Source organism: Typopeltis vanoorti, chromosome 11, assembly GCF_054136105.1.
Source record: "Typopeltis vanoorti isolate ZY-2024b chromosome 11, IOZ_Tvanoo_1.0, whole genome shotgun sequence".
Taxonomy (NCBI): Eukaryota; Metazoa; Arthropoda; class Arachnida; order Uropygi; family Thelyphonidae; genus Typopeltis; species Typopeltis vanoorti.
This window is the reverse complement of record NC_143559.1, coordinates 46,872,886-46,898,864: the sequence shown is the minus strand read 5'-3', so window position 1 is coordinate 46,898,864 and position 25,979 is coordinate 46,872,886. Positions and strand designations below refer to the sequence as shown.

Here is a 25,979-nt window from a genome sequence, read left to right as displayed (position 1 = left end):
GAGAGAGAGAGAATTAATGATGCTTTAAGTTAAAAACAGATTTTGTGAGGTTTCTAAATGCTAGACCAACTGACAATAGAATTTTTGAGAGAAACAACCTTGCAAAAATAAACAAATAAAAAACTGAATAATTTACCTATAAGACGGAATAACATATTAATCTAAAGAGACAAAACATGGATTAATCAAAAATAGAAAGATAATAATAGAAATGAGGAAATTCTCTTCCATTTGAACTACTCAAGTAGGAGATATTCTAACTTCATGCCGTCATAATATAACGTCGACCATCTATAAATGAAAAAAATGACATATCATTTATAACTGATTTGAATTCAGATAAAAATAATTTAAAGATTTTAACGAGGGTAACAAAACATCTAGAAATGCATATAAAAATAAAAAATTGAAATCTCTACTATCGAAAAAAAGTATGAGCTATTTAAACAGAGTACGAAATGAAGAAATTTATGAAAGAAGGAAAAATACAGAATCACACTGTTTAAATAAAACTCCTCAAAGTCGAAATGCGTATTTATAATTATCTTACATTAAGATTTTGTTGTTATTATTAGGAAACACGTGTATAAGACTTAATTTTATATTTAAAAGTTTTTAAAATTATTATTTTTTTTTTTTTTACTTTCCGTTTCAGGATGTTTTATTCAAAGACAAAAACGAATATACGATTGCTCAAAACATTGTTTAACCTCCAATGGTCTTAGGAGAAGTACTTTGCAAGTCCGAAACTTTCTTCAGATTTCATGGGATGCCCGCCACTTTCGCCATTGATGCAGTTGAATGCATTCAATCGTGCGCCAGGAATGGTGATAAGCTTAACTAATATCAATACTTTATATTCATCTGCAATCGATGTTGTTCTTCTTGAGTTTTTGGTTAATATATATATAAAAATTCTCGATGATCTAGAATCGAACTTAGAATGATTTTCTTATGCAGAACTGACATTATGGAAGAAAAAATAAATAACATGAATTCTTAATGCATTCGATTAGAGAAGATAAGTCAAAAGAAATATAGCGTTATTTTGAAATTTTCTACATTAAGAGATTCTTGTTTATATCTACAATATTAACAAGAATCATTTCATTTGTTTATCACATGTTTTTTTTTTTTGGGGGGGGGGGAAGATGAAGTTTATCTCCTGGTTTAGATGAAACTGTCCCACTTATCGGAGATAAGCGAGTCAGCGGAACTGAAGTGGTTTGAAAAATTTTCATGTTTCGTCTGTAGAGCAGCCTTTCCGGATTATATCAAAATGAATAAAAAATTGCAAAATATACATAAAAGATCCTTATCCTACCCACGATAATACTGTACTATAAATTTATAATAAAATTTCACGGGTAAAAACCACACACACAAAAAAAAAACACCTTACCGGTGAAGGAACTCTCTGGGTCATTTTCTCGTTTTTTCATTTCGGCTACAAATCCGTCAACGTAATTTCCAATGGAATCTATGTCTAAATTCTTTTTAACAGACTCTATTTCATCCCTAAAATATAATCAGAAAAATCTATAATTACTAAGAGAAATATCTCGAACGAATCACACCATTATATCGTTTTTTGATACATTTTGAGAAATATGTGAGCACCTAATAAATTCGTCTCCACAATGGTATTCAAGGTATTTAGGAACTCCACATTATGACTGAGTTTATTGAAATGCATATATGTAATAATACTGACAAAAACATGTATTGCTATCTGAATTTTCGTTCTTTATAGACATGCGCAGTGCAACAGGAACAAAATGTCGGAATAATATATTCAGATAATAAGTCGTTGATCAGATGAAATTTGTGTTTTGGTTTAGATCGGGAAATAATGTAGAATTCAGGTTGTATTTCTTGTGTGTGTGGGGGGGGGGGTTCACATGGTAATCAGTTATCTGCGATATTATTCAAGCATTTAGATTGTAATTGAACTGAACGAGCATTCCATCATTGAGCTCCTCTAAGGCTGGATATGGAAATATATTCTACCTCTAGCAAAAAAAAAAAGCGAAAAAAAAAAGATTCTGTTTAGTCGCCAATCTGTAGCTACAAAATTATAAAGCCAGTTCGAATACAACATTGAAAAATTGTATAATGTCTACGAACTGGTCAACAGAATGCGTAATCTTCATTTATATTTTCCTTAAATTAATCTTTTCTTTTAATTTTCTAGCTTGTGCGCCGACCATTTCTTAAATGAGAATGACATTTTGTTTTTGTTCTTGTTTCATTTCTGATTCTATTTCTTTAATCCTTGAGGCATCTTTATTATGTTCAATAGAACTATTCTAGATTGATTTCTAAAATTTGAGTGTTTTTTTCTTTTTCTGGTGAAAGTTTGTTTGCATTTGTATTTCTATGGAGAGACTAAAAGAAATAACGTTGGTTCCGAAATTGCATTTTGTGTACATAGTCGTTTATTTTTTGGTTAAACTTTTGGTTCGTATTGATTTATTCTTGCTTAAAACTTATTAATTTTAATAAGTTTCGGTGGAGTCGTCATAATTCTTTGTTTTAGCTCTTCGGTAACTTCAGTAATTGATTTATTCGCTAAATTATATGTATTTATGAGTTTGTTTTTGATGCAATTATTTTTCAGCTGTCCTTCTTTTAAGACTCTTTAAGTTGTTCAAATCAGCTCGAAGTTTATTGACTTTTCGTTGCAAAATTAACGGATTTTTCTTGCAGCTTATTACTTCATCCTCGACTTTTGCTGTTACCGTTTGCAACCAAGCTTCACTGTAATGATACAGGCTGTGCTTATTATTATTAAAAATAAAAAAATAAAATAAATAAATAAATAAATAATAATAATAATAATAATAATAATAATAATAATAATAATAATAATAAATTATTATTATTATTATTATTATTATTATTATTATTATTATTATTATTATTATTATTATTATTATTATTATTATTATTATTTTACATTTTATTATGTTCAGTATAAGTTACATACAATAATAATATTTACAGAATTACAATAAGCATTGTACAAATTTTTTTTTTTTTTTTTTTTTTTTTTGTCTCAGATGAATTACATACATAGTTGCTGTAGTAATTATATGTATATAATATTTATAACGCATTACAAGTGTGTATAACAGATACTTGCAAGTTAGTCATTTTCTTCCTCGAAGCTTAGCAGAGCTTATCTGAGGAAGATAATAGATGACAGAGGGTGGTGGTTTCATGGTTGTGTTCCTATAGTGGTCACAAGCCAGGTGTTGATTTTACTGTTTGTTGGTACGTGCTTGAAAGACTTCGACTGCTATTACCGTTTAACTTTTTTTTTTGTGCAAATAGGGTTGGATTTAGACATGGTGTGTTTGTTTCTTTGTGTTCTTGTAGTGGTAGTTTTTTGATAGGAGGGGTTGTCGTAGGTTTCTGTGTGTGTGTATGTGTGGTGGGGGAGAGAGAAACAGGAATTGCTCTAATTTTCAATCTCGCTATAATATTTATATAGTGCCTGTTTCAGCTATCTGTATGTTCCTAGGTTTCTGTTGTTGAACGGTAGTTTGTTTCTCATGTCAGGTACGTAGAAGTTTCGGGTGGCTTTGACTCAGTGATTGTTGTACTTATATGTCATGTAATTTGTTGACTATGGTCTTGTTATTTGATATGTTGTTCTGGTTACTCTATATGTTGGGCTGTAGTAGTGTTTTAACATGACTGTGTAGTGGCGTAAGTGTTTCACCTTAAATATGTTGTGTTTTGTCCATGCTTCCTGCATAAGAGTGGGTTGTTCCCAGAATATCAGTTTTATCATTTTATCTTGCAACCATTGTAGCCTGTTAAGTCTGTAGTCTGCACAGAATGCGTATGATGTGATTGCATATCTTAATATGTTTTCACATAATGCTTTATAGATTAGCATTTTTATGTGGGTTGGGGCAATGTCTTTTAATCTGTATAGTTCGCTTGCTATTATCCTAAGCTTGGTATGTAGGTAGTTTGTATGGCTATTCCAACTTTGATCTGCAATGAAGTGAAGTCCAAGGTAGCGTGTTGTTTTCATCTGTGTGATGGTTGTGATTTTAGGTTCTGCACTTTGTGTATAGGAGGATGAATGTTTGATAGTGAGATATTTAGTTTCTGTGGGCACGGTTTGCGGATTTTTGATTATCATTATCTTTGTTTTTCCAGGGTTTATATATATGCCGTTTTCAGTTAACCAGTTAGTGATTTGATTGATGTCGTGTTGCATATTTTCGTAAGCGTTTTTGCAGTGTTGTGAATGGATACCATGGCAGTGTCGTCTGCATACTGGAAGATTTTACTTTTTAGGGGGAGTTGGCTTATGTCATGTGTGTATATGTTAAATAGAATGGGAGATAGGACAGCTCCTTGCGGTACTCCACAGGTTACATGTACCTCTTTGCTGTGTGCTGATCCTATACGTGTGATGTGCTTCCTGTTTTTCGTGTATGCTTTAAATCACTGGAGTAGGCGACCTCCAATTCCGATATGGGTAAGTTTCATAAACAAGGTTTTATGTGTTAGTGTGTCAAATGCTTTTGTTAGGTCAATGAATACCACTAATGTTATTCTGTTTTTATCCAATGCAGCGTTTATTAGATGTGTGAAATCTTCCAGGAGTGTTGCTGTTCCTTTATTTTTTTGAAAGCCATATAGTGTTTTGGGTATGATTTGAAATTTTTCAACGTATGTGGAGAGTTTCTGATGTACAATGCGCTCCATGATTTGGTTGATTACAGGCAGCGTGGCGATAGGTCTGTAATTACTTATTATGTTTCTTTTTCCCTGTTTGTGTATGTGTGTGATTAATGCAGTCTTCAGTGTTTCAGGTATGTGTCCCGTTTCGAAGATTTTATTTAACAGTTTTTGTATAACTGGAAGTAGGTCAGTTGAATGTTTCTTGATGTCTTTTGGTCTGATTCCGTCTATCCCCGGTCGTTTGTTAAGATTAATTTGTTGAATTGCCAGTGATAGTTCTTATTTTGTTACTGTGGGGAACCACATCGACTGGGTTGCTCGTGGACCTAGTGGAGAATGTTCGTATGTGTGAGGATAGGTTGTTTCTTGTAGCTTTTGGACAGAGTTTCACGAAGTGCTGATTAAAGTTGTTTGCCAACTGTTTGAGGGATTTGGGGTCGCAGGCAAAGCTGAGTTTTATTGTTTCTATGGCAGTGGTTCTGTGTATATTGTCCAGCATTTCATTAATCAGGTACCAGGTTTCCTTTATATCATTGTGTGCTGTTGTTAATTTGTTGCTGTAATAGTTTCTTTTTGCCGTTCGAATCTGGGTTGTTAGAAGATTCCGTTTTCTTTTGTATTCAGCTTTTAAAGAGATATTGTTCGGTGATTTCTTAAGTTGTTTCCATAGGGTATCTTTTCTTTGTATGTCTGTTAGTATGTTGTCTGTTATCCATGGATTTTGTTTCGTTTGGGGGCGTATTTTTATTTTTGTTAATGCTTTGTTGTATATTTTGTTAAATGCAAGTTTAAGATTATTATATACATCTTCAGCACAGTCTAAAGATGCTATCTGCATCCAGTCTGTTTTTCTGATTTCATCGTTCACTATTGCTTCGTTTACAATGCTATGATACTGTTTTGTAGTCTCAGTGATTTTTATGGGTTCTGGTTCAGTGTGTAACTGCAATGCTGTGAAATAATGGTCTGCTAGTTTGCATGTTATGATGGCTGCTGTGTGGATGTTTGGAGGGGGCCCTTTTATTTATATGATCAATGCAGGTTGAGGTTGTTGTGTTTCCGACTATCTCTTCTCGTGTATACGACTGTATGGATGGGGTTATGTTATATGCCGATAATAGGGCTAGGTATTGTTCTGGGTTGTTATTTATGTTCCTAATGTTTATATTAATGTCTCGTATTATTATCAAGTATTTTGAGGTGCCTACTTTCGTGGCTGAAAGCCATCTGTTTAGTTCTTCTAGGAGTTTTGTGGTGCTTAACTTGGGTGGTCTGTATATTGCGTTTAATATCAGGGAGTTTTCTTGTTTTATGTTTTTAATTTGCATGCATATGTTTTCTGCGTGTTCTAATTTATAGTTTATTTCTGTTACTTCTAGTTTATGTTTGGTAAATATTATTATACCACCGACTCGTTTTCTTTGTCTGCAGTGTTTATGTTGTTGGAAGTGTGGCATTTGGTAGGAGGATGCCTCTTGGTTTGTCGTAGATACTTCAGTCAGTATTAAAATGTCTATTTCGTCTATATCTTCCTTCAGATAAGCTTTCAGGGTCAGCCAGTATTTTTGAATGCTTCTGATGTTGACGTGGAGAATAGATAGTCCTTTTCTGGGGATTATCAGTTGTTTCCATTCTGATATTGATTTGAGAATGTGGCAATTATCATGTTCCGGGGTGATTACGTCTGCTTGATGGTGTGCATTCATGTTGGTTGGGGTGCTGGTACTTCTTTACGAGTTGTCAATATTCCTTTCAATGTGACAGCCTGTTGAGGTCATCTACGGATTTTATTTCGATTGGTTTTAAGTCTTGTGTCTTTCTAAGGAATATTTTGCTGTCACTTATCCATGTAAACTGGTAATTGTTTTCTGTTTTTACTTTCCTTGCTTGGTAGAATATTTTCTGATAGTGTGGAGTAAGGTATTCAGACAAGTATATTGGGGTGTTGTCGTGGTCTCCTTTCAGATCCTTTACTACTGGATTTTTAATCCTGCTAGCTTTTATAAGTGTAGTTTTTGTTAGGCTGTTGGTGAGTCGCACTACGACGGGAGAAGGACGGGTAGTATTTTCTCTTTTCCTTTTTTGTGGTAACCGATGCACTTACTGGATGTCTCTTGCTTCAATGGGGGAGCCGATTTTTTGGCTTAGTTGTATTACAGTGTCTCTTAGAGGTTCCGTAGCTATTTCTGGGAGACCATTTATGAGGAGGTCATTTTTGTGCTGCTGTTGGTGTGAGAGTTCGTACTGTTGCTTTAGAGAGTTTAGTTCTTGCCGTAGGTCCGTTGTCTCTTTAATTAAATTATGCTGTCTTTCAGTTAGCTCTTTGACGCAGTTTTTAATATTACTACCCGTCTGTAACATATCTTCTATCGAGTTATTATTAAATTTAATAAATGCCTCGTATTGGTTAAATTTTTCTGTAATTTGTGCGGTATGTTTTTTAAATAGTTCTCCAACAAAATCGATTAAACAGTCTTTTAGGTTTTGTAATCTATTTTCAAGTAATGCATTTAAAGATGGCTCACCTGGGTTTCCGTTGTTGTTTTCTTTGTTTTTAATTCCCTCTGTTGTTGATAGCTGTTTACTGCCTGCGGTTGTTTTCTGCGTTGGCTGTTTACTGCCTGCGGTTGTTTTCTGCGTTGGCTGTTTTCCGCCTGCGGTCGAAAGCGACGTTCCTTTGTTATCTCTGCAATGGGGACACTTCCACTCGTCACGATTCTTGTTTGATTTTCGCTGCCAGGTAGTCTCGGACAATCCTGAACATAAAAAATGCATGTTTCTTTGGCAGTTCCTACATGTTACGTGGTTTTCTTCCCACGTTAGATCTTCTTGGCATTTGTAGCACTTCATACTTCTTGTTTGACGATCTTGCTGTATTTACTAATATAGCGTCCTCCTTTGTTCTCTTCTCGCGTAGTTCACCAACATATACTTCGAACTTTGAATACTTATATTTTACTTATTACTTAACAGATACTTACAGCTTTTACATCTATATGTTCGTCTTGAAGAACAGAGTTCACTGATTAACATTAAATTTTAATCCACAAGAAAAGATCTACTTTGCAACTCAAAATATGGGAGCATCGAAATAGCGTGCTTGCGACTAAACTTGCGAATAATAATAATAATACTTATTATTATTATTAGTATTACTACAGAGACAAAATAACCTCCGCACAAAACAACATGAAACAAACCTGGCTTCTGGTCAATGCGATGCTAGATTCTGTTCCCAACACCACTGCCTCCAAAACCATAAAACACAGCTTCATGAAAGACGCAAAACCTATCCAACAACTAGCAAATGACTTTAACCAATACTTTGCACATTCCATCCAAGAACATCACAGAAATATTCCCCCAATCACAAAACGAGACCCTCCACTTGCACCGCGATCAAAACAGACATTATGGTTCCCAACCATAAAAGAAGCAGAACTTCTCTCAACAATACATCAAATCAAACCAAACAAAGGCCCAGGAATAGATGTATCAGACCTAAATATATAAAGCAAAATGCAACTAGTTTAAGTCCTATCCGACTAAAACTAATAAATAAAATATTTATAACAGGACAGATACCAAGCATGCTAAAGACCGTCATAATTACACCCATATACAAACATGGAAAAAGAAATTTAATCAGCAATTACAGACCCATAACAACATTACCAATTATCAATCAAATTATGGAGCGGATCATACTGAAGAAACTCACAGCATACACTGAGATCTTTCATATTATCCCCAAAACACAATTTGGTTTTCAGAAAATTAAGGGAACAACATCTCTCTTGGAAGACGTTAGAGGCGTAATTAATACCGCCTTAGACATAAACCAAATTGGCATGGTAGTCTTTATAGATCTCACCAAAGCATTCGATACCCTTACACATCAAACCTTGTTAGAAAAGCTGAGGCATGTTGGAATAGACGGGCCTCTTCACAGGTGGTTTACAAACTACCTCCAAAATAGAAAGATATCACACGTATAGGGTCAAACCGAAGCAGAGAGCTACCAGTAACCTGTGGTGTACCACAAGGAGCTGTACTCTCCCCAACTCTATTCAACATTTACACGCACGATATTAATCAGTTACCAGTCAAAGGTAAGATATTCCAATAGGCAGACGATACAGCAAAAATATTCATCCATAATAACGCAAGCATAGCCCAAACAAATATGCAACATGATATAAATCTGATCATAAACTGGCTCACGAAAAACTCCATACACCTAAACTCAGAAAAGACAAAACTAATGATATTCAGAAATCCACTGACTCGACCAGTTGATAACAAATATATAACCATCCAACATCCACTTTCCAACACCAAAAGCACACAGAACAGCAAAACCACTACAATCACTTAGGTTGAAACAATACAATACCTTGGAATTTACCTCGATGCAGATATGAACTGGAATAGCCATATAAAACATCTACACAACAAATTCCGAACAATAACTGGCAAACTCTACAGATTAAAAGACATAATTCCCATACGCCTAAAAACACTAATATACAAAGCACTATGCCAAAATATACTAAGATACGCTACAACAACGTATGCTTTCTGTTTACCTTACAAATTAAATAGATTAATGTCGCTACAGTACAAAATGACAAAACTGATCTTTTCGGAACAAAGAGAAAATCACGACCTTATAAACATTGCAATGGCAGAACACAAAATACTGACAGCAAAACATTTATGTCACTATGCAGCCTTGCTAAAACATTATTTCGATGCCAACTACAGGACAGTTAGAAATACATACCGTATAACAAGATCTCAGACTACTAATTATATCACATATAAATACAATAATCACTACGGAAAGATCACGCGAAACTTCTACATCCCAGACATTATAAGCAATTACCCTTTGAATACAGAAACCTTACAAACTACAATAGCCTGAAAAGAGCTCTAAGGACATACTACGAACAAGAAACACTCACCCAAAATACCATACGAACTTAATGAAACACAATATATTCGCTCAGGCTTCCAGTTCAGCAAAGCATCAATACATTGCAAGTTATTGTGTGTGGGGGTGGGGGGGGGTGCGTGCGCGTGCGTGTACGTGTGAGTGCGCGTGCGCGAATTTCTCAATCATAGATTTCGTAGCATCCTAACACAGCAAAAAAAAAAAAAAACAATACATAATAACCAACTGGTGTCATCCTCAGATAAGCTTACATATAAGCTTCGATGATGAAAGGAAAAAAAAAAATTAGTTCTCATCCAAGATGTTTCATATGTAACCAAATGCATGTAATGTACGTATCACATGAAAACCAATGTATGTATTATATGTAAACCAATGTACGTAATGTAAATTTCACATGTAAACAAATGTAATTAATGTATCATATGTAAGCAAATGAATGTAATTTATATAATAATTTGTTACTGTGGTTCCCCACAGTAACAAATGTATGTAATGTATATAATAACTGTAACAAATGTATGCAATGTAAAAAAAAATATATTTTAAAAGTAAATCATGAGTTTACACCGTATGTTTGTGAATATAAGGACACATAATATTTAGACTGCATATGTGTAAATACTGTTGTATAATCACACCTTTTCAAACTTGAAAAAAAAAATAGTAAACCTTAAAATGTAATACTATACAACTTATGTAACTCTGAACAATATAATTGTAAATTATTATTCTGATTGTTATATATATCTAAAAAAAAACTGTTATCATCATTACTATTTAAATCTCATTATATGTAGCACAAAGTGCTGAATCTTGTAAAATAATATACTGAATAGATGATCATTGTACATATGTAAATATTTGAAAGAACAATAAAAAAAATTATAAAACCTCAAAAAAAATTATTATTATTATTATTATTATTATTATTGTTATTGTTATTATTATTTGTTATGCATAATTGTCTTCATATACTATATGTAATTTATCTTAGAAATATTAAAAAAATTATTATTATTATTATTATTATTATTATAAAGCTAGCAGGATTAAAAATCCAGTAGTAAAGGATCTGAAAGGAGACCCCGACAACACCCCAATATATTTGTCTGCATACCTTACTCCACACTATCAGAAAATATTCTACCAAGCAAGGAAAGTAAAAACAGAAAACAATTACCAGTTTATATGGATAAGAGACAGCAAAATATTCCTTAGAAAGACACAAGACTCAAAACCAATCGAAATAAAATCCGTAGATGACCTCAACAGGCTGTCACATTGAAAGGAATATTGACAACTCGTAAAGAAGGACCGGCACCCCAACCAACATGAATGCACACCATCAAGCAGACGTAATCACCCCGGAACATGATAATTGCCACATTCTGAAATCAATATCAGAATGGAAACAACTGACAATCCCCCAAAAAGGACTATCTATTCTCCACATCAACATCAGAAGCATTCAAAAATACTGGCTGACCCTGCAAGCTTATCTGAAGGAAGATATAGACGAAATAGACATTTTAATACTGACTGAAGTATCTACGACAAACCAAGAGGCATCCTCCTACCAAATGCCACACTTCCAACAACACAAACACTGCAGACAAACAAAACGAGGCGGTGGTATAATAATATTTACCAAACATAAACTAGAAGTAACAGAAATAAACTATAAATTAGAACACGCAGAAAACATATTCATCGAAATTAAAAACATCAAACAAGAAAACTCCCTGATATTAAACGCAATATAGAGACCACCCAACTTAAGCACCACAAAATTCCCAGAAGAACTAAACAGATGGCTTTCAGCCACGAAAGTAGGCACCTCAAAATACTTGATAATAATAGGAGACATTAATATAAACATTAGGAACATAAATAACAACACAGAACAATACCTAGACCTATTATCGGCATATAACATAACCCCATCCATACAGTCGTATACACGAGAAGAGATAGTCGGAAACACAACAACCTCAACCTGCATTGATCATATAAATATAAGGGCCCCTCCAAACAGCCACACAGCAGGCGTCATAACATGCAAACTAGCAGACCATAATTTCACAGCATTGCAGTTACACACTGAACCAGAAACCATAAAAATCACTGAGACTACAAAACAGTATCATAGCATTGTAAACGAAGCAGCAGTGAACGATGAAATCAGAAAAACAGACTGGATGCAGATAGCATCTTTAGACTGTGCTGAAGCTGTATATAATAATCTTAAACTTGCATTTAACAAAATATACAACAAAGCATTAATAAAAATAAAAATACGCCCCCAAACGAAACAAAATCCATGGATAACAGACAACATACTAACAGACATACAAAGAAAAGATACCCTATGGAAACAACTTAAGAAATCACCGAACAATATCTCTTTAAAAGCTGAATACAAAAGAAAACGGAATCTTCTAACAACCCAGATTCGAACGGCAAAAAAAAAAAACTATTACAACAACAAATTAACAACAGCACAGAATGATATAAAGGAAACCTGGCACCTGATTAATGAAATGCTGGACAATATACACAGAACCACTGCCAAAGAAACAATAAAACACAGCTTTGCCTGCGACCCCAAATCCCTCAAACAGCTGGAAAACAACTTTAATCAGCACTTCGTGAACTCTGTACAAAAGCTACAAGAAACAACCTTTCCTCACACATACGAACATTCTCTACTAGGTCCACGAGCAACCCAGTCGATGTGGTTCCCCACAGTAACAAAAGAAGAACTATCACTGGCAATTCAACAAATTAATCCTAACAAAGGACCGGGGATAGACGAAATCAGACCAAAAGACATCAAGAAACACTCAACTGACCTACTTCCAGTTATACAAAAACCGTTAAATAAAATCTTCGAAACGGGACACATACCTGAAACACTGAAGACTGCATTAATCACACCCATACACATACAAGGAAAAAGAAACATAATAAGTAATTACAGACCAATCGCCACGCTGCCTGTAATCAACCAAATCATGGAGCGCATTGTACATCAGAAACTCTCCACATACGTTGAAAACTTTCAAATCATACCCAAAACTCAATATGGCTTTCAAAAAAATAAAGGAACAGCAACACTCCTGGAAGATTTCATAGATCTAATAAACGCTGCATTGGATAAAAACAGAATAACATTAGTGGTATTCATTGACCTAACAAAAGCATTTGACACACTAACACAAAACCTTGTTAACGAAACTTACCCATATCGGAATTGGAGGTCGCCTACTCCAGTGGTTTAAAGCATACACGAAAAACAGAAAGCACATCACACGTATAGGATCAGCACACAGCAAAGAGGTACATGTAACCTGTGGAGTACCGCAAAGAGCAGTCCTATCTCCCATTCTATTTAACATATACACACACGACATAAGCCAACTCCCCCTAAAAAGTAAAATCTTCCAGTATGCAGACGACACTGCCATGGTATCCATTCACAACACTACAAAAATCGCTTATGAAAATATGAAACACGACATCAATCAAATCACTAACTGATTTACCGAAAACGGCATATATATAAACCCTGTAAAAACAAAGCTAATGATGTTCAAAAATCCCCAAACCGTGCCCATAGAAACTAAATATCTCACTATCAAACATTCATCCTCCTATACACAAAGTGCAGAACCTAAAATCACAGCCATCACACAGGTGAAAACAACACGCTATCTTGGACTTCACTTCGATGCAGATCAAAGTTGGAATAGCCATACAAACTAACTACATACCAAGCTTAGGATAATAGCAAGCGAACTATACAGATTAAAAGACATTGCCCCAACCCACATGAAAATACTAATCTATAAAGCATTATGTGAAAACATATTAAGATATGCAATCACATCATACGCATTCTGCGCAGACTACAGACTTAACAGGCTACAATGGTTGCAAGATAAAATGATAAAACTGATATTCTGGGATCAACCCATTCTTATGCAGGAAGCATGGACAAAAGACAAAATATTTAAGGTGAAACATTTACGCCACTACACAGTCATGTTAAAACACTACTACAGCCCAACATATAGAGTAACCAGAACAACATATCAAATAACAAGACCACAGTCAACAAACTACATAACATATAAGTACAACAATCACCACGGCAAAGCTACCCGAAACTTCTACGTACCTGACATGATAAACAAACTGCCATTCGACAACAGAAACCTAGGAAAATACAGAGAGCTGAAACAGGCACTATAAATATTATAGCGAGAATGAAAATTAGAGCAATTCCTGTTTCTCTCTCCCCCACCACACATACACACACACACACACACACACACCTACGCCAACCCCCCCTCTCAAAAAATTATCACTAGAAGAACACAAAGAAACAAACACACCATGTCTAAATCCAACCCTATTTGCACAAAAAAAAAAAAAGTTAAACTGAAATAGCAGTCAAAGTCTTTCAAGCACGTATCAACAAACAGTAAAATCAACACCTGGCTTGTGACCACTATAGGAACAAAACCATGAAACCACCACCCTCTGTCATCTATTATCTTCCTCAGATAAGCTCTGCTAAGCTTCGAGGAAGAAAATTACTAACTTGCAAGTATCTGTTATACACACTTGTAATGCGTTTTAATTTTATATACATATAATTACTACAGCAACTATGGAATTCATCTGAGACATAAAAAAAAAAAAAAAATACTGTATAATCCTTATTGTAAATACTGCAAATATTATTATTGTATGTAACTTATACTGAGACATAATAAAATGTAAAAATAAAAATAAAATAATAAAAATAAAAATAAAAATAAATTATTATTATTATTATTATTGAATTGTGTGTGTATGTTGCATTACTGCATTGTATCGTGAATTGTGTGCACATTGGTGCCAATCCAAATTTAGCTAGTTTAAAAAATGTATATTGATATTTATAAAATGTACTCTGCATTTTGTATATCGAATTTTCGTACTGTACAGAAAAGAGAATATGTTTTTCATTGTGTGTGTGCAGATACTCTGTGTGATAGTAAACCTTATCATTTCATTGTAAAAATAAATAAGTCGTTTATATAAAATAAACCTTATTGTAAATATTGTAAATATTATTACTGTATGTAATTTATACTGAGACATAATAAAATGTTTAAAAAAAATTATTATTATTATTATTATTATTATTATTATTATTATTATTATTATTATTATTATTATTATTATTATTATTATTCCTCAGATAAGCTCTGCTAAGCTTCAAGGAAGAAAATTATTTACTTGCAAATATCTGTTAATCACAGTTATAATGTGTTATAAATATTATATATATATATATAATTATTACAGCATCTATATATGCAATTTATCTCAGACATAAAAAATAAAATAAATAAATAAATAAATAAAAAGTAATAATAATAATAATAATAATAATAATAATAATAATAATAATTATTATTATTATTATTATTATTATTATTTTTATTATTATTATTATTATGTGTTATAAATACATAATATAAAGGCAAAAAAATATTTTTTAAATTTTTAATTGAAATCCAATGTAGAAAAAATAGCACTTTGTGCTGAATTCTCTAAAATTATAAGTTGCAATGTCACCCAAGATGTTTATTGTATGTGTAAATATTTTAGCAGATCAATAAAAATATTATCATATAAAAAAATAAAAATAAATATTATTATTATTATTTTCCCAACAGATAAGGATTTCACGATGATGTCATAAGCTATAGGGATCTGTGCCAAAGTAAATAAATCTTAGATTTAAATAACTACTTTGGCATTGTTTAAGGCTAATAATAGAAATTGTGCTTTTTACTGAATATGCGGAAAATGTCTTCTAGGAACATGTCTTCCTGCCACATTTTTTATATTCCCCTGGTTGGAATTCTACACATCTTAAGTATGTTAATAAATGCTGAGATGACAACACAGCACAATCATATATAGTACAAACTTCGGATGTTATTTATATTGACACGTTTTTCTTTTATCATGGAACTCGCATGAGTTCCGTGATAAAAATCTTCGTCTAATATTTATATTGCTGAGAATCTCATGAGGAAATAATAACAGAGAAAGAATACATGAAGTATGACAAAATTTCTATACTTACATGACAAATCTATTAAATAATTGAAAGATTTTAATTTCTGGCAAAAATTTGAACACCGTGAATAGTAATGACGCCAGCCATGGAAAGTATGTAGGCAAATCAAATTCTGGAAACGAATCACTGGCATTTGCCATTGTGTCTTGAATAAGCTTCATTTTTCCTTCTTCCAAATGTTTTCCAAAAACCAGTGAAGTGACATTGTTGATATTACTGCGAAGAATACAGGATCTGATTTCATTTGGCTTTCCTTTGAGAGCTTCGAATGTTTTTATGAGCACACTTATTTCATCCTGTAAAACATAACATTCCTAATGACAGAAACCAAATTGAAATGTTTTTTGGCAAATTGTTTCATTATTATCAGCCAAGGACATTAGTTTTAATAATAATTTTGTATTGTAAATATAGCTCACAAGAATTCTACCTTGTTTATGTATTTATACACAAACATGTTGGTTGGTAATTAAAAATGGCTGTAACACTTTTAATTTCGAAAGGGCTGACATAGTAGAAGCAGAAGAACAAGAGGAAGAAGGTAGATTCGGTATATTATACTGAAGTTTATTTAACAAGTTTTGTATATGGAATTGACGGTTTACTTTTCTACATGCATAATGTCATTATTTGTAATGTATGTTCTGATTTGGTACGAAAATGTTATCGATTTTCGATATTTTCTGGAAAAATGGTGATTTGCCAGAAAATATCGAATATTGATATTACTGACATTAGCATGACAGTGTGACGTCTAAGCTTTTAGTCAGAAGTCGACTGGATGGAATGTTATTGTATTGATGGATGGAAAAGTAGAGCACAATACTATTTAGCCACTCCCGAGTTGTTGATGCTGTAAGCCTCTTATGTAATGAGTTTAGTTTATTCATTAAGTATTGCGATGCATTAACATAGCAAGATATTCCATATCCCAATACACACTCACTCAATGATCTATAGATGGATTGAGAGGTAATAGGATTTGCAAGTACTGCATTTTATGCAATATTATGCACACTGTTCTGGGTATATAGTTAATGTGTATGTTCCATTATATATTGTAATAATGAAGTGTAGGCTTACGTATTTTATGCTTGTACTTTCCTGGATTGTAGGGCAAAGACAGGTTTTAGTCTTCTTTGATATTGCTCCGATGTGTTTGAGAGATCCATAGCATCCAAGGTTTTCTAAATGTGATGAGCTGAGATTTATTGCAGCTTATTACATGAGCCAAACAATGATTATATTTAAGTCTGTTTGTAAATACTGTAAGTCTCTTTATGGTCTTTGTGTGTGGATATAAGTAGTCTGTCATATATCTGTTGGTTGGATAGATCGTTTAGAAATTATTTCAAAGGCATAGCGATAAAATTACCCATTTAGGAATGCCACTATCTCAGTTCTGTTACTGTTGGTACGACTCATTTTTGTAATATAGGTTCTGTTTTTCCGAAAGCCTTCGAACCAACTATGGAGGTTTCCTTTTCTCCGTTGGTCGTATCCAATCAAATCCAGGGAAAGTTTTAAGGCAAGTATTGAGACAACTGCTTCCAAAGCGTTACTACAGCCTTTTATCTTATCTAGGGTAACGAACGAATCTTAGTTTGTGTACGGATAGCATTGGTGTTTGGTTTTCCAAGATTGGATATAGTTCGCTTAAGGTTGTCATGTGTTTGCCTTCAAGTATCAATAAATTTGTCCGGTAGTTACTTGTCACTTAAACCGCTTTTGGCAAGTTAATGATGATAGTTATTAAGGAAGGAGGCAGTGATGTTTTATGGAATTTCGTTTATTATTGTCCACGTCCCTTCAGTTTTTCTGCCATTCAATTTAATTTCATTGGTGTCATAATTACGTCGACATATTTCTGATAGGAGTTACTTCCTGTATTCTGTATATTCATATTTCAAGCTCTGATAACCTGGATTTCTTTTAACCGATGGCATAAACTGTGTGTTTATAGTGTATTTGAAATAGTATATTGTCATTTAGGCATGGAGCTTAGTCTTTGCTGGTTCTAATCTTTAATTTCCGAGAAGCGTTGTCGTGTATTAGACGCATAGACGCGACGACAAAGTGATACAGTTCTTCAGGATTATCGAATTGCATTATTTGATGCCATGTGGTTTTCTGAATTTCTTTGTGAATAATACATATGCCTATTACTCCTTTAAAATGATTTGACGTGACTAAAGAATTCAAAATTTGCTTTCCAGTGTTGGGATTTGTAATGATATAAAGTAATGGTGGGTTTTGTTAGAATTTTCTGATATAAGTCTGTTATCTTTGACACGAACGTTAATATGATCTAAATAGGATTTTATACAGATCATATTATATAAATATTCTGCTATATTTTCATTTACCATTTCCTCTCTAGTATGGGATAAATGTTTGCTGTTAAGCCAAAGTTTCATTGTATATATATATATATATATATATATATATATATATATATATATATATATATATATATATATACATAATTTGTAGTTAAGCTTGCTTCGGTGTTTAGAGTGTTAATATTAGTGTTTCCCACTCTATTTATAGGATGATTAAGATTGAGGTTGTCGTTTAGTTTTATCAGCCACGTAATAAGCACTTAGCTAATAGTCAAGTGATCTTTTTTTTCTTAGTCATCAGTCTCTTATATAAAAGTATTAAGTACTCATTTGTAGGCATTACATTTGCACAAAGTTTGATATGCCTAATGTGTACATTAAAAACATCTGCTTCCAGAGATAGTAACACCTTTTGGAATCACTAACACTCAACCCACATGTGTTAAACATTGCTGTTTAAAATAACTTCCCTTGAGTTGTATATTATTATTTAACTTTGAATTACGCATCTATATTGTCATTGGACTTTGTCTTTCGTGATGCATGAAGCTGAGTTGTGTAAATTTAGATAACGTGAGGTGTGTTTCACATATTCATTTCAACTTAGAAAAATGCTATTCTTACTTTTATCCGCTCTTCCATTTGACCTTTGCCAAACCCCAAGTCACGAAGTACATGAAGGGCAAATCTTCGGTGTTCCTGCCATTCAGTACCATTTTCTGACGCAAAACCTATTAATTATAAATTTCTAAAACATAATATAAAAAAAATAATAATAACAAATTTCTACATTAATTAATTAATATTTGAAATTCCTTAAATTATAAGATTAGTACATGATATTGCAAAGTTATCATTATTTCTATAATTGAGACTTAACCCTCAAGTTTCTCACCACTGTCTATTCGGTTATATTAGCTTTTTCTATCTTCAAACAACCTTAGTAATGTACTAATTATACAATACACGAGATTTGAATGTCTTACATTTTACAATCCACATGTTTTTCATATTTGCATTTTAGATTGATATATTTTATATCCGCATTTTATATTTTGCTGCGCGACTTGCCTAATATAGAATAATATGATTAAAATATCTTTATCGATATATTATCTAAAACCTTTAAGTACAAAATTTTCTTCGCACCAAACTATGCATTAATTACTTACCAATGTATGCAGAAATATAGCTCTTATGATATGTGTATGTATGTGTGTGTATATATATATATATATAATGGGAGGAAAGGAAGGAATGTATGGTAATTCCATTTCATAAGGGAGGTGCAATGACTAATGTATCCAACTATCGACCAATTAGTATCTCAGGAATTGTGGTGGTGCAGATTTTGGAATTGGAAAACTCGTTTAGGGTCCGCATTCAGAAATCAGTTGACAGTGAATATCTAATTTGCAATGACCAATATGGGATCACTAAGGACGGGCCATGTTTTTAGCAACTTGCTCACTTTCTATAACAATGTTACCATTGAACTAGACTAAGGGAATGGATACACCACAATATTTCTGGATTTTTCTAAAGCTTTTGACAGAATACGGCATGGCAGACTGCTGCATAAATTGGAGAAAATGGGTTTCGGTTATACAATATTAGCACGGATAAGAGGATGGCTGACTGACAGATGTCAGAGAGTGGTATACGGAGGATCTGACTCTATAATGATTAAGGTAACAAGTGGTATATCACAAGGATCCCTGCTTGATCCACTGTTATTCAATCTGTATATTAATGATATTGGGAAGGATTTGACAAGTGACATACAGTTATTTGCTGATGATGCAAAGATAAGTAGGGTAATCAGGAATGCTGCCGATATGCGGTGTTTATAGAATGATTTGATTAGGCTGGAATTGTGGGCATTGGAAAATGGGTGTCAGTTGAATGTCAGTAAATGCAAATTCACTCATTTTGGAGTGATTCGATATCCAATGTCGTATTATATTGGTGGGATTAGGCTAGAAGAAACTAATGAGGCTAGTGATCTTGGAGTGTTAATAGATAAGAAATTACGTTTAGGGGCCATGTGTTTGCATTTTTAGAAATTAATTGTAAGATCGTTGCAAATACAACTCAAAAGATAATTACAATGCTGAAATGAATGTTCACATGTAGAGATAAGAATGATATTTCCCATCTTTACAAAGGCTTGATACGACCTTACTTGGACTATTGTGCGCAGGTCTGGTCTCCTGGTATTCGTTGTGATTCTGATATATTGGAGAGAGTACAAAGGAGAGTGTTAAAATTATATCAAGATTGTGCAATATTAATTATGAAGACATATTGAGAATTTGTAGACTGCAGACACTAGCAAACAATAGAAAGAGGGAGTGATATGATTGAGACTTATAAAATTCTGAAAGGGTCATACAGGATTCCAATTGATGGAATCTTTAAATTTATTAAGGGTGGGGAAAGAACGAGGGGGGCATCCTTGGAAGCTGAGAATGAAGGTCGCCAAGAAGGGTGTGAGGTCAAAATTTTTCTCTCAGAGGGTGGTGCCTGCTTGGAATGGATTGCCATTGGATATTGTGAGTGCAAGCAGTGTGAATAAATTCAAGAATAAGTATGATAGCTGGTGTGTGTAGTATCTGGCCTCCCTCGATGAGTTTTCGACTCCCTACAGGTGTCATAATAATAATAATAATAATAATAATAATAATAATAATAATAATAATAATAATAATAATAAATATATATATATATATATATATTCATTTAAGGCCTTATGTCATTTATATTTTGAAAACTTACGCAGTTATTAATTAGAATTTCCCAATTTAATGTTATTTTCAAGCAGTTTCGAATTTAGAAATGACTGAGAATACAGAAAAGGTACTCAAGATAGATTTAAAGAAAGAATTTTCTTACTCTTGCTTCCAGGAAGACTATTGAATTGGTTCGGCCTTGGTCTACCTAGGTAATTCGAACTCGTCAATGCTGCTTTTGCACTTTCAAAGTCATTCAGAAAAACAACGTAACGATTTCCAATATACAAACTACAAGATAAATAAAAAATATTAGAAAAAAACAAATATTTTAGAGTACTATTCATTTGTACCAACGTTTATAAATTTCGAAAATTTAGTCTAACTATTTCTGATATCAAGTCATTTACTCACTCACGTTCAAATCCCGTTAATAAATATAAGGAATTTTGATAATATCTTAGATTTATAATCAGTGATCTGCATTTTAGTTATGTTATTCAATGAATTTGCCTCAATTCAAAAGAATATTTATGTATACAGTTTCATATTCTAATAAGATATCACAAAGGTAGAATCTAACGAATCTATTCCTAAACTATTTGCTTTCTTACCTGAGAACCTTGTCATATTTCTCGGCAAGTTTGATTAATTGTAAGTGGACAGTTTGGTTTTTAAAAAACGGATAATATCCCACAATAGGCAGTCCAACTGGACCAGGCGGGAGCCTTCCGCTTCGATTTAGCCTTGGAAAGATGATATATGCACCCAAAACAATTATAAACACAGTAACGGTGGATATGGTAATATGTTCCTTGAGCAAATTTACGAGCAGGGTTAACATATTTCTTACACTAAATGGTTATGTTGCTTAAACGAAAGATATTACGTCCCACACACACATAAGATTGTTTCAAATCACAAAGCTCTCTTTCGCTTGAAAAAGTGAGTAATGTTTACATTTGAGCTGTTAAGGCTCATCTGTCATCTGCTGGTGTCTAACACCACCTCCCATTTGATATTATCGAAGTCACGTCGTGCCATCTAGTGTGAATGATGTGGACCACTGAATTGGACAAAGGAAATGTTGAAGTTTTTGCATAAAATAAGTTCTTCTTAAGGCAAGCATAAAATATATTATGTAAAAATACAATCAGAAATATTTAGATGAAGGAATTTCCATTTATATATATATATATATATATATATACACAGTTTTCGGATAAAAGTGATTTGGTGAAGTGGTATATATGGTTGCATGTAGAAAGTTGCATTATATGTGGATAGAGGCTAAGTAGTGTAGAGATCGGGTTTCTGAGATCTGTCCTCCTGCGTTGAGTGACTAAACTCCTTTGAAGTATCACGTAATAATAATTTCAAATCAAGTTAAATTTTATCCGTTAAAATTTTATAAATCTTTATAAAATGAGCTATCGTGTATGTAGAAAGGACTAAAATGGCACTCAAACATCATAGCTTTATATATTAACTTAAATAGTAGAATGAAATAATTTCATTCTACTAATTAAGTTAATGGAATTAAATTCCGTTACTACGACTCAGAAGTTACAAAACAGCGAGCCTAATTAGAATAATTAATGATAAAACTAATTATTAGCGAAAAAAATTGGCTGCAACACTTGGGTGTAATTCTTGTTGATTTAATTATTTTAGTTATTTTCAAATTAAAGAAATAAGTTTGCTGCGCAAGTTTGATGCAAGCTCAGACATTACATTTTGCTAGTGCTTTGCAGCCTTACCACGAAATGAAACACTGCTTTATTTACATGGAAATATTAATAAACACGTGTCTGCCCTTTGTGTCAAGTAAAGTGTCTAATAATTTCTTCCTGTAAAATTTTTCTTCTAAAATTTTGAAATTATTTCGTAATTATTTATCTTGGACAGTTCTTTAAAATGTCCTGTGGGTTCTTAGACTTTGGAATTACTTTCGGATGTCTATTCTTCCCACTATTTGCCTTGCGAATATTCGCAGATATCGATCGAAGAATTTCTAAACTTAGTCACACATATCATTCGATATATACATTTATTATTCAGAGAAATTACAAAACGTCTATTCATCCCGCATGCGTGTTTATTAGATGATGTATTAGATCTAACACAACGGAAGTTGTAATACAGTCGCTGGGAAAAAAAAGACTGCGTACTCGTTTTCTCTTTCTGGTGTTCCTGTTTAGCAACACTTCGAAATGAAGGAAGAATATGATTCTGGCCGAAATTCTCAACACCAGCATAACAATGCAAGTTCACATATCTCACGAGAACTCGTGGAAAAACATAGATAACAAATTAATTCTTCAAACAGTCCTGCCATTATCCCAAAAAAAAAAAAAGAAAAACGTTTTAATTTTTCCCAAGAACTTGGATAACATTGATAAGAAAGAATATAGATTACATTGAAACCTGCAGATGTATTTTCCTGAATAAATATTTTTCTTAACAACAGCAGTGCAATGCGCAGAGCTTTTGAAATTACTCTTGTATTATGAATGAAGAAGCCGTCTTTACCTTCGCATTAACATTTTTCCTTCAGCGAGATCAATGTCTCATTCTCTTCACATCATACAGTAATGATTCTTAAAAGTGTTGACTATCTGCCAATATAATACTTACATAGCTAAAGATCATATAATAACATCGATCTTTAATTAACTCTTCTGGGATTCCATCTGCACTTGGAGACTTATTGATGTTAAGCTATTGATTTGCTCTTTCAACCTCTTTCAACCGAGTATGCTTAAGTGGAGGAGGTTACATATCGAAATTTTCCTGATGAGAGGGCTGCTTAAATTCTTTATCCTTTTTGCTGTACCGTCCCTCACAGTATTCTTTCCATCTGATTTTGATTTCTAGTTCTTCTGCTAGTCTCTTAGTTTCTTTATTTGACCGAGGTACTTCTCGGTTCTATCCTGTATTGTAATCTTCATTCATACCTGAAGCATTTCTGGTGTGTTCTCCTCACTAGTCTTCAAAATTTGATCCAAATGAGTTGATGTGTCTTATATGAACCTACGAGAAAATACTCTGATATCCAGTATGGCGGCATGTACCTGACTTGGAAGGTTACGGAATCTTAATATTACATTGACCTTAAGTCTAATACTAAATACCCTATCATTAGCAGTATTATAACTAAGAAGGGTTCTTTTCTGAATGTATTACAGCATCCCATCATGCTTTGAGTAACCCCCTAAATAAACAACTAGTTTACTATTCTCTCTTTTGAAGTGACCTTCTCCATTCCATCCTATCTCCGTAAATCCTATGATGTCAATTTTATATTTCTCTATCTCTTTGTGCTATTATACACCCTCTGTCTAAAAAGAAACCGAACTTTTCTAAACTAGAAGAAACCAGTGGCGCCACCTGTTGTATCTTTTCTTTGTCGAAAGCAGTAACCTTCATTAGTGTTGTGTCAACTGTTTATGACATTCAATTTATTAGAAGTCGAGTTATAGTGTCATGATCATCAGTGTATTTTGACGAACGGTAGGAAAATGACTGCTTAATTCAGTACATTTTTTGGTCATCGGTCAACTTGTGGGGAACAAATCGCGAATTCAATTTACGAAGGCCCAAACTCTCGGTTATAATTTTGTGCACAGTTGATTTTGGAATCCCCAATTCATCTTCAAACAATCTCACGGACGATTTCGGGATTTCTTCGATGAAATCACGCACTTTTTGGATGTTAACTTCTCAGTCCAGTTTTTGGACGGCCAGGCTCTTCGTCTTCCCCGAGCGTCTTTGAAACTTTGAAATCGCTTAAACCACTTGTAAACTTGAGTACGGGATAAGCAATCATCACCGTATGTCTTTTGAAGCATTTGATGCATTCCGGTAAAACTTTAGCCAATTTTAACACAAAAGTCAATCGCAGCTCAGTAGTAGTCCAGGCACTCTGAACAAGATCAAAATCAAGATAAGATAAAGAATCGTGACGTCATTGGTTGATAAGGTGATTAACGTCTTTGTGTATGATGCGGTGAATCACGTGATGAGTTCGGTATGTTTGGAATTTTTCTGTGGAACATATGTGTCATTGACGCATGTTGTTTGTTTTTGTTCGTGTATGGAATTGTGGGTGATGGTTAGAGATAAGCAATTGTGTCGTGATTGGTGGGGGAGTTTAAACCAAATAGGGGTTGGTGAATTTTGGAACGACGTCAGTGTTCTGGATGTGAGTGCGTGTTGTTATGAGATGTAGATAAGTGACGTTATTGTTTAGAATGTAAAAGGAAGTGGTATCAGTGGATAAGGATTCGTGCCGTGTGTCGTAATTAGTGGGACACTTTAAACAAGGGGGAAGCGACATAAGTGTCGTGGATGTGTATGTTGTTGTGAAATGTAGACAAATAAATGGTTTTCGTATGAGATTATGGGTGTTGGTTAGAGATAAGATAGAGTATGTAATGTTTGGATTTTCGCTGGGGGCCCCCATCTCACAGTGACATCCTGTTATGTGTTTGGTGCGCGAAAAGCATTGTGGGTACCGGTTAGAGATAAGGAATCGTGACGTTATGAGCTTGGAAATTTCTGGGGAACATATGTGTCTAAGAGATCACCTAGTGTCGTTTTGTCCGTGTATGGGATTGTGGTGGGGGGGGGGGTGGGGGGGGGGGGGGGTGGGGGGGGGGGGGGGTGGGGGGGGGGGGGGGTGGGGGGGGGGGGGGGTGGGGGGGGGGGGGGGTGGGGGGGGGGGGGGGTGGGGGGGGGGGGGGGTGGGGGGGGGGGGGGGTGGGGGGGGGGGGGGGTGGGGGGGGGGGGGGGTGGGGGGGGGGGGGGGTGGGGGGGGGGGGGGGTGGGGGGGGGGGGGGGTGGGGGGGGGGGGGGGTGGGGGGGGGGGGGGGTGGGGGGGGGGGGGGGTGGGGGGGGGGGGGGGTGGGGGGGGGGGGGGGTGGGGGGGGGGGGGGGTGGGGGGGGGGGGGGGTGGGGGGGGGGGGGGGTGGGGGGGGGGGGGGGTGGGGGGGGGGGGGGGTGGGGGGGGGGGGGGGTGGGGGGGGGGGGGGGTGGGGGGGGGGGGGGGTGGGGGGGGGGGGGGGTGGGGGGGGGGGGGGGTGGGGGGGGGG

General features: G+C 34.5%; 1 protein-coding gene across 1 annotated transcript in view; it reads right to left on the bottom strand.

Moving 5' to 3' along the window:
• The window catches only part of LOC150101525 (cytochrome P450 2J4-like), a 29,316-nt gene extending 7,403 nt beyond the window's left edge, over window positions 1-21,913 (bottom strand). The window contains exons 1-5 of the mRNA XM_090400201.1: window positions 21,501-21,913; window positions 21,050-21,177; window positions 18,779-18,885; window positions 15,819-16,108; window positions 1,403-1,518 (exon numbers count right to left, since the gene is read on the bottom strand). Of these exons, the coding sequence (XP_090256327.1) occupies window positions 1,403-1,518; window positions 15,819-16,108; window positions 18,779-18,885; window positions 21,050-21,177; window positions 21,501-21,730 (871 nt within the window). The 5' untranslated portion in view covers window positions 21,731-21,913. The remainder of the gene's footprint in view (window positions 1-1,402; window positions 1,519-15,818; window positions 16,109-18,778; window positions 18,886-21,049; window positions 21,178-21,500) is intronic.
• Window positions 21,914-25,979: the final 4,066 nt, after the last annotated feature.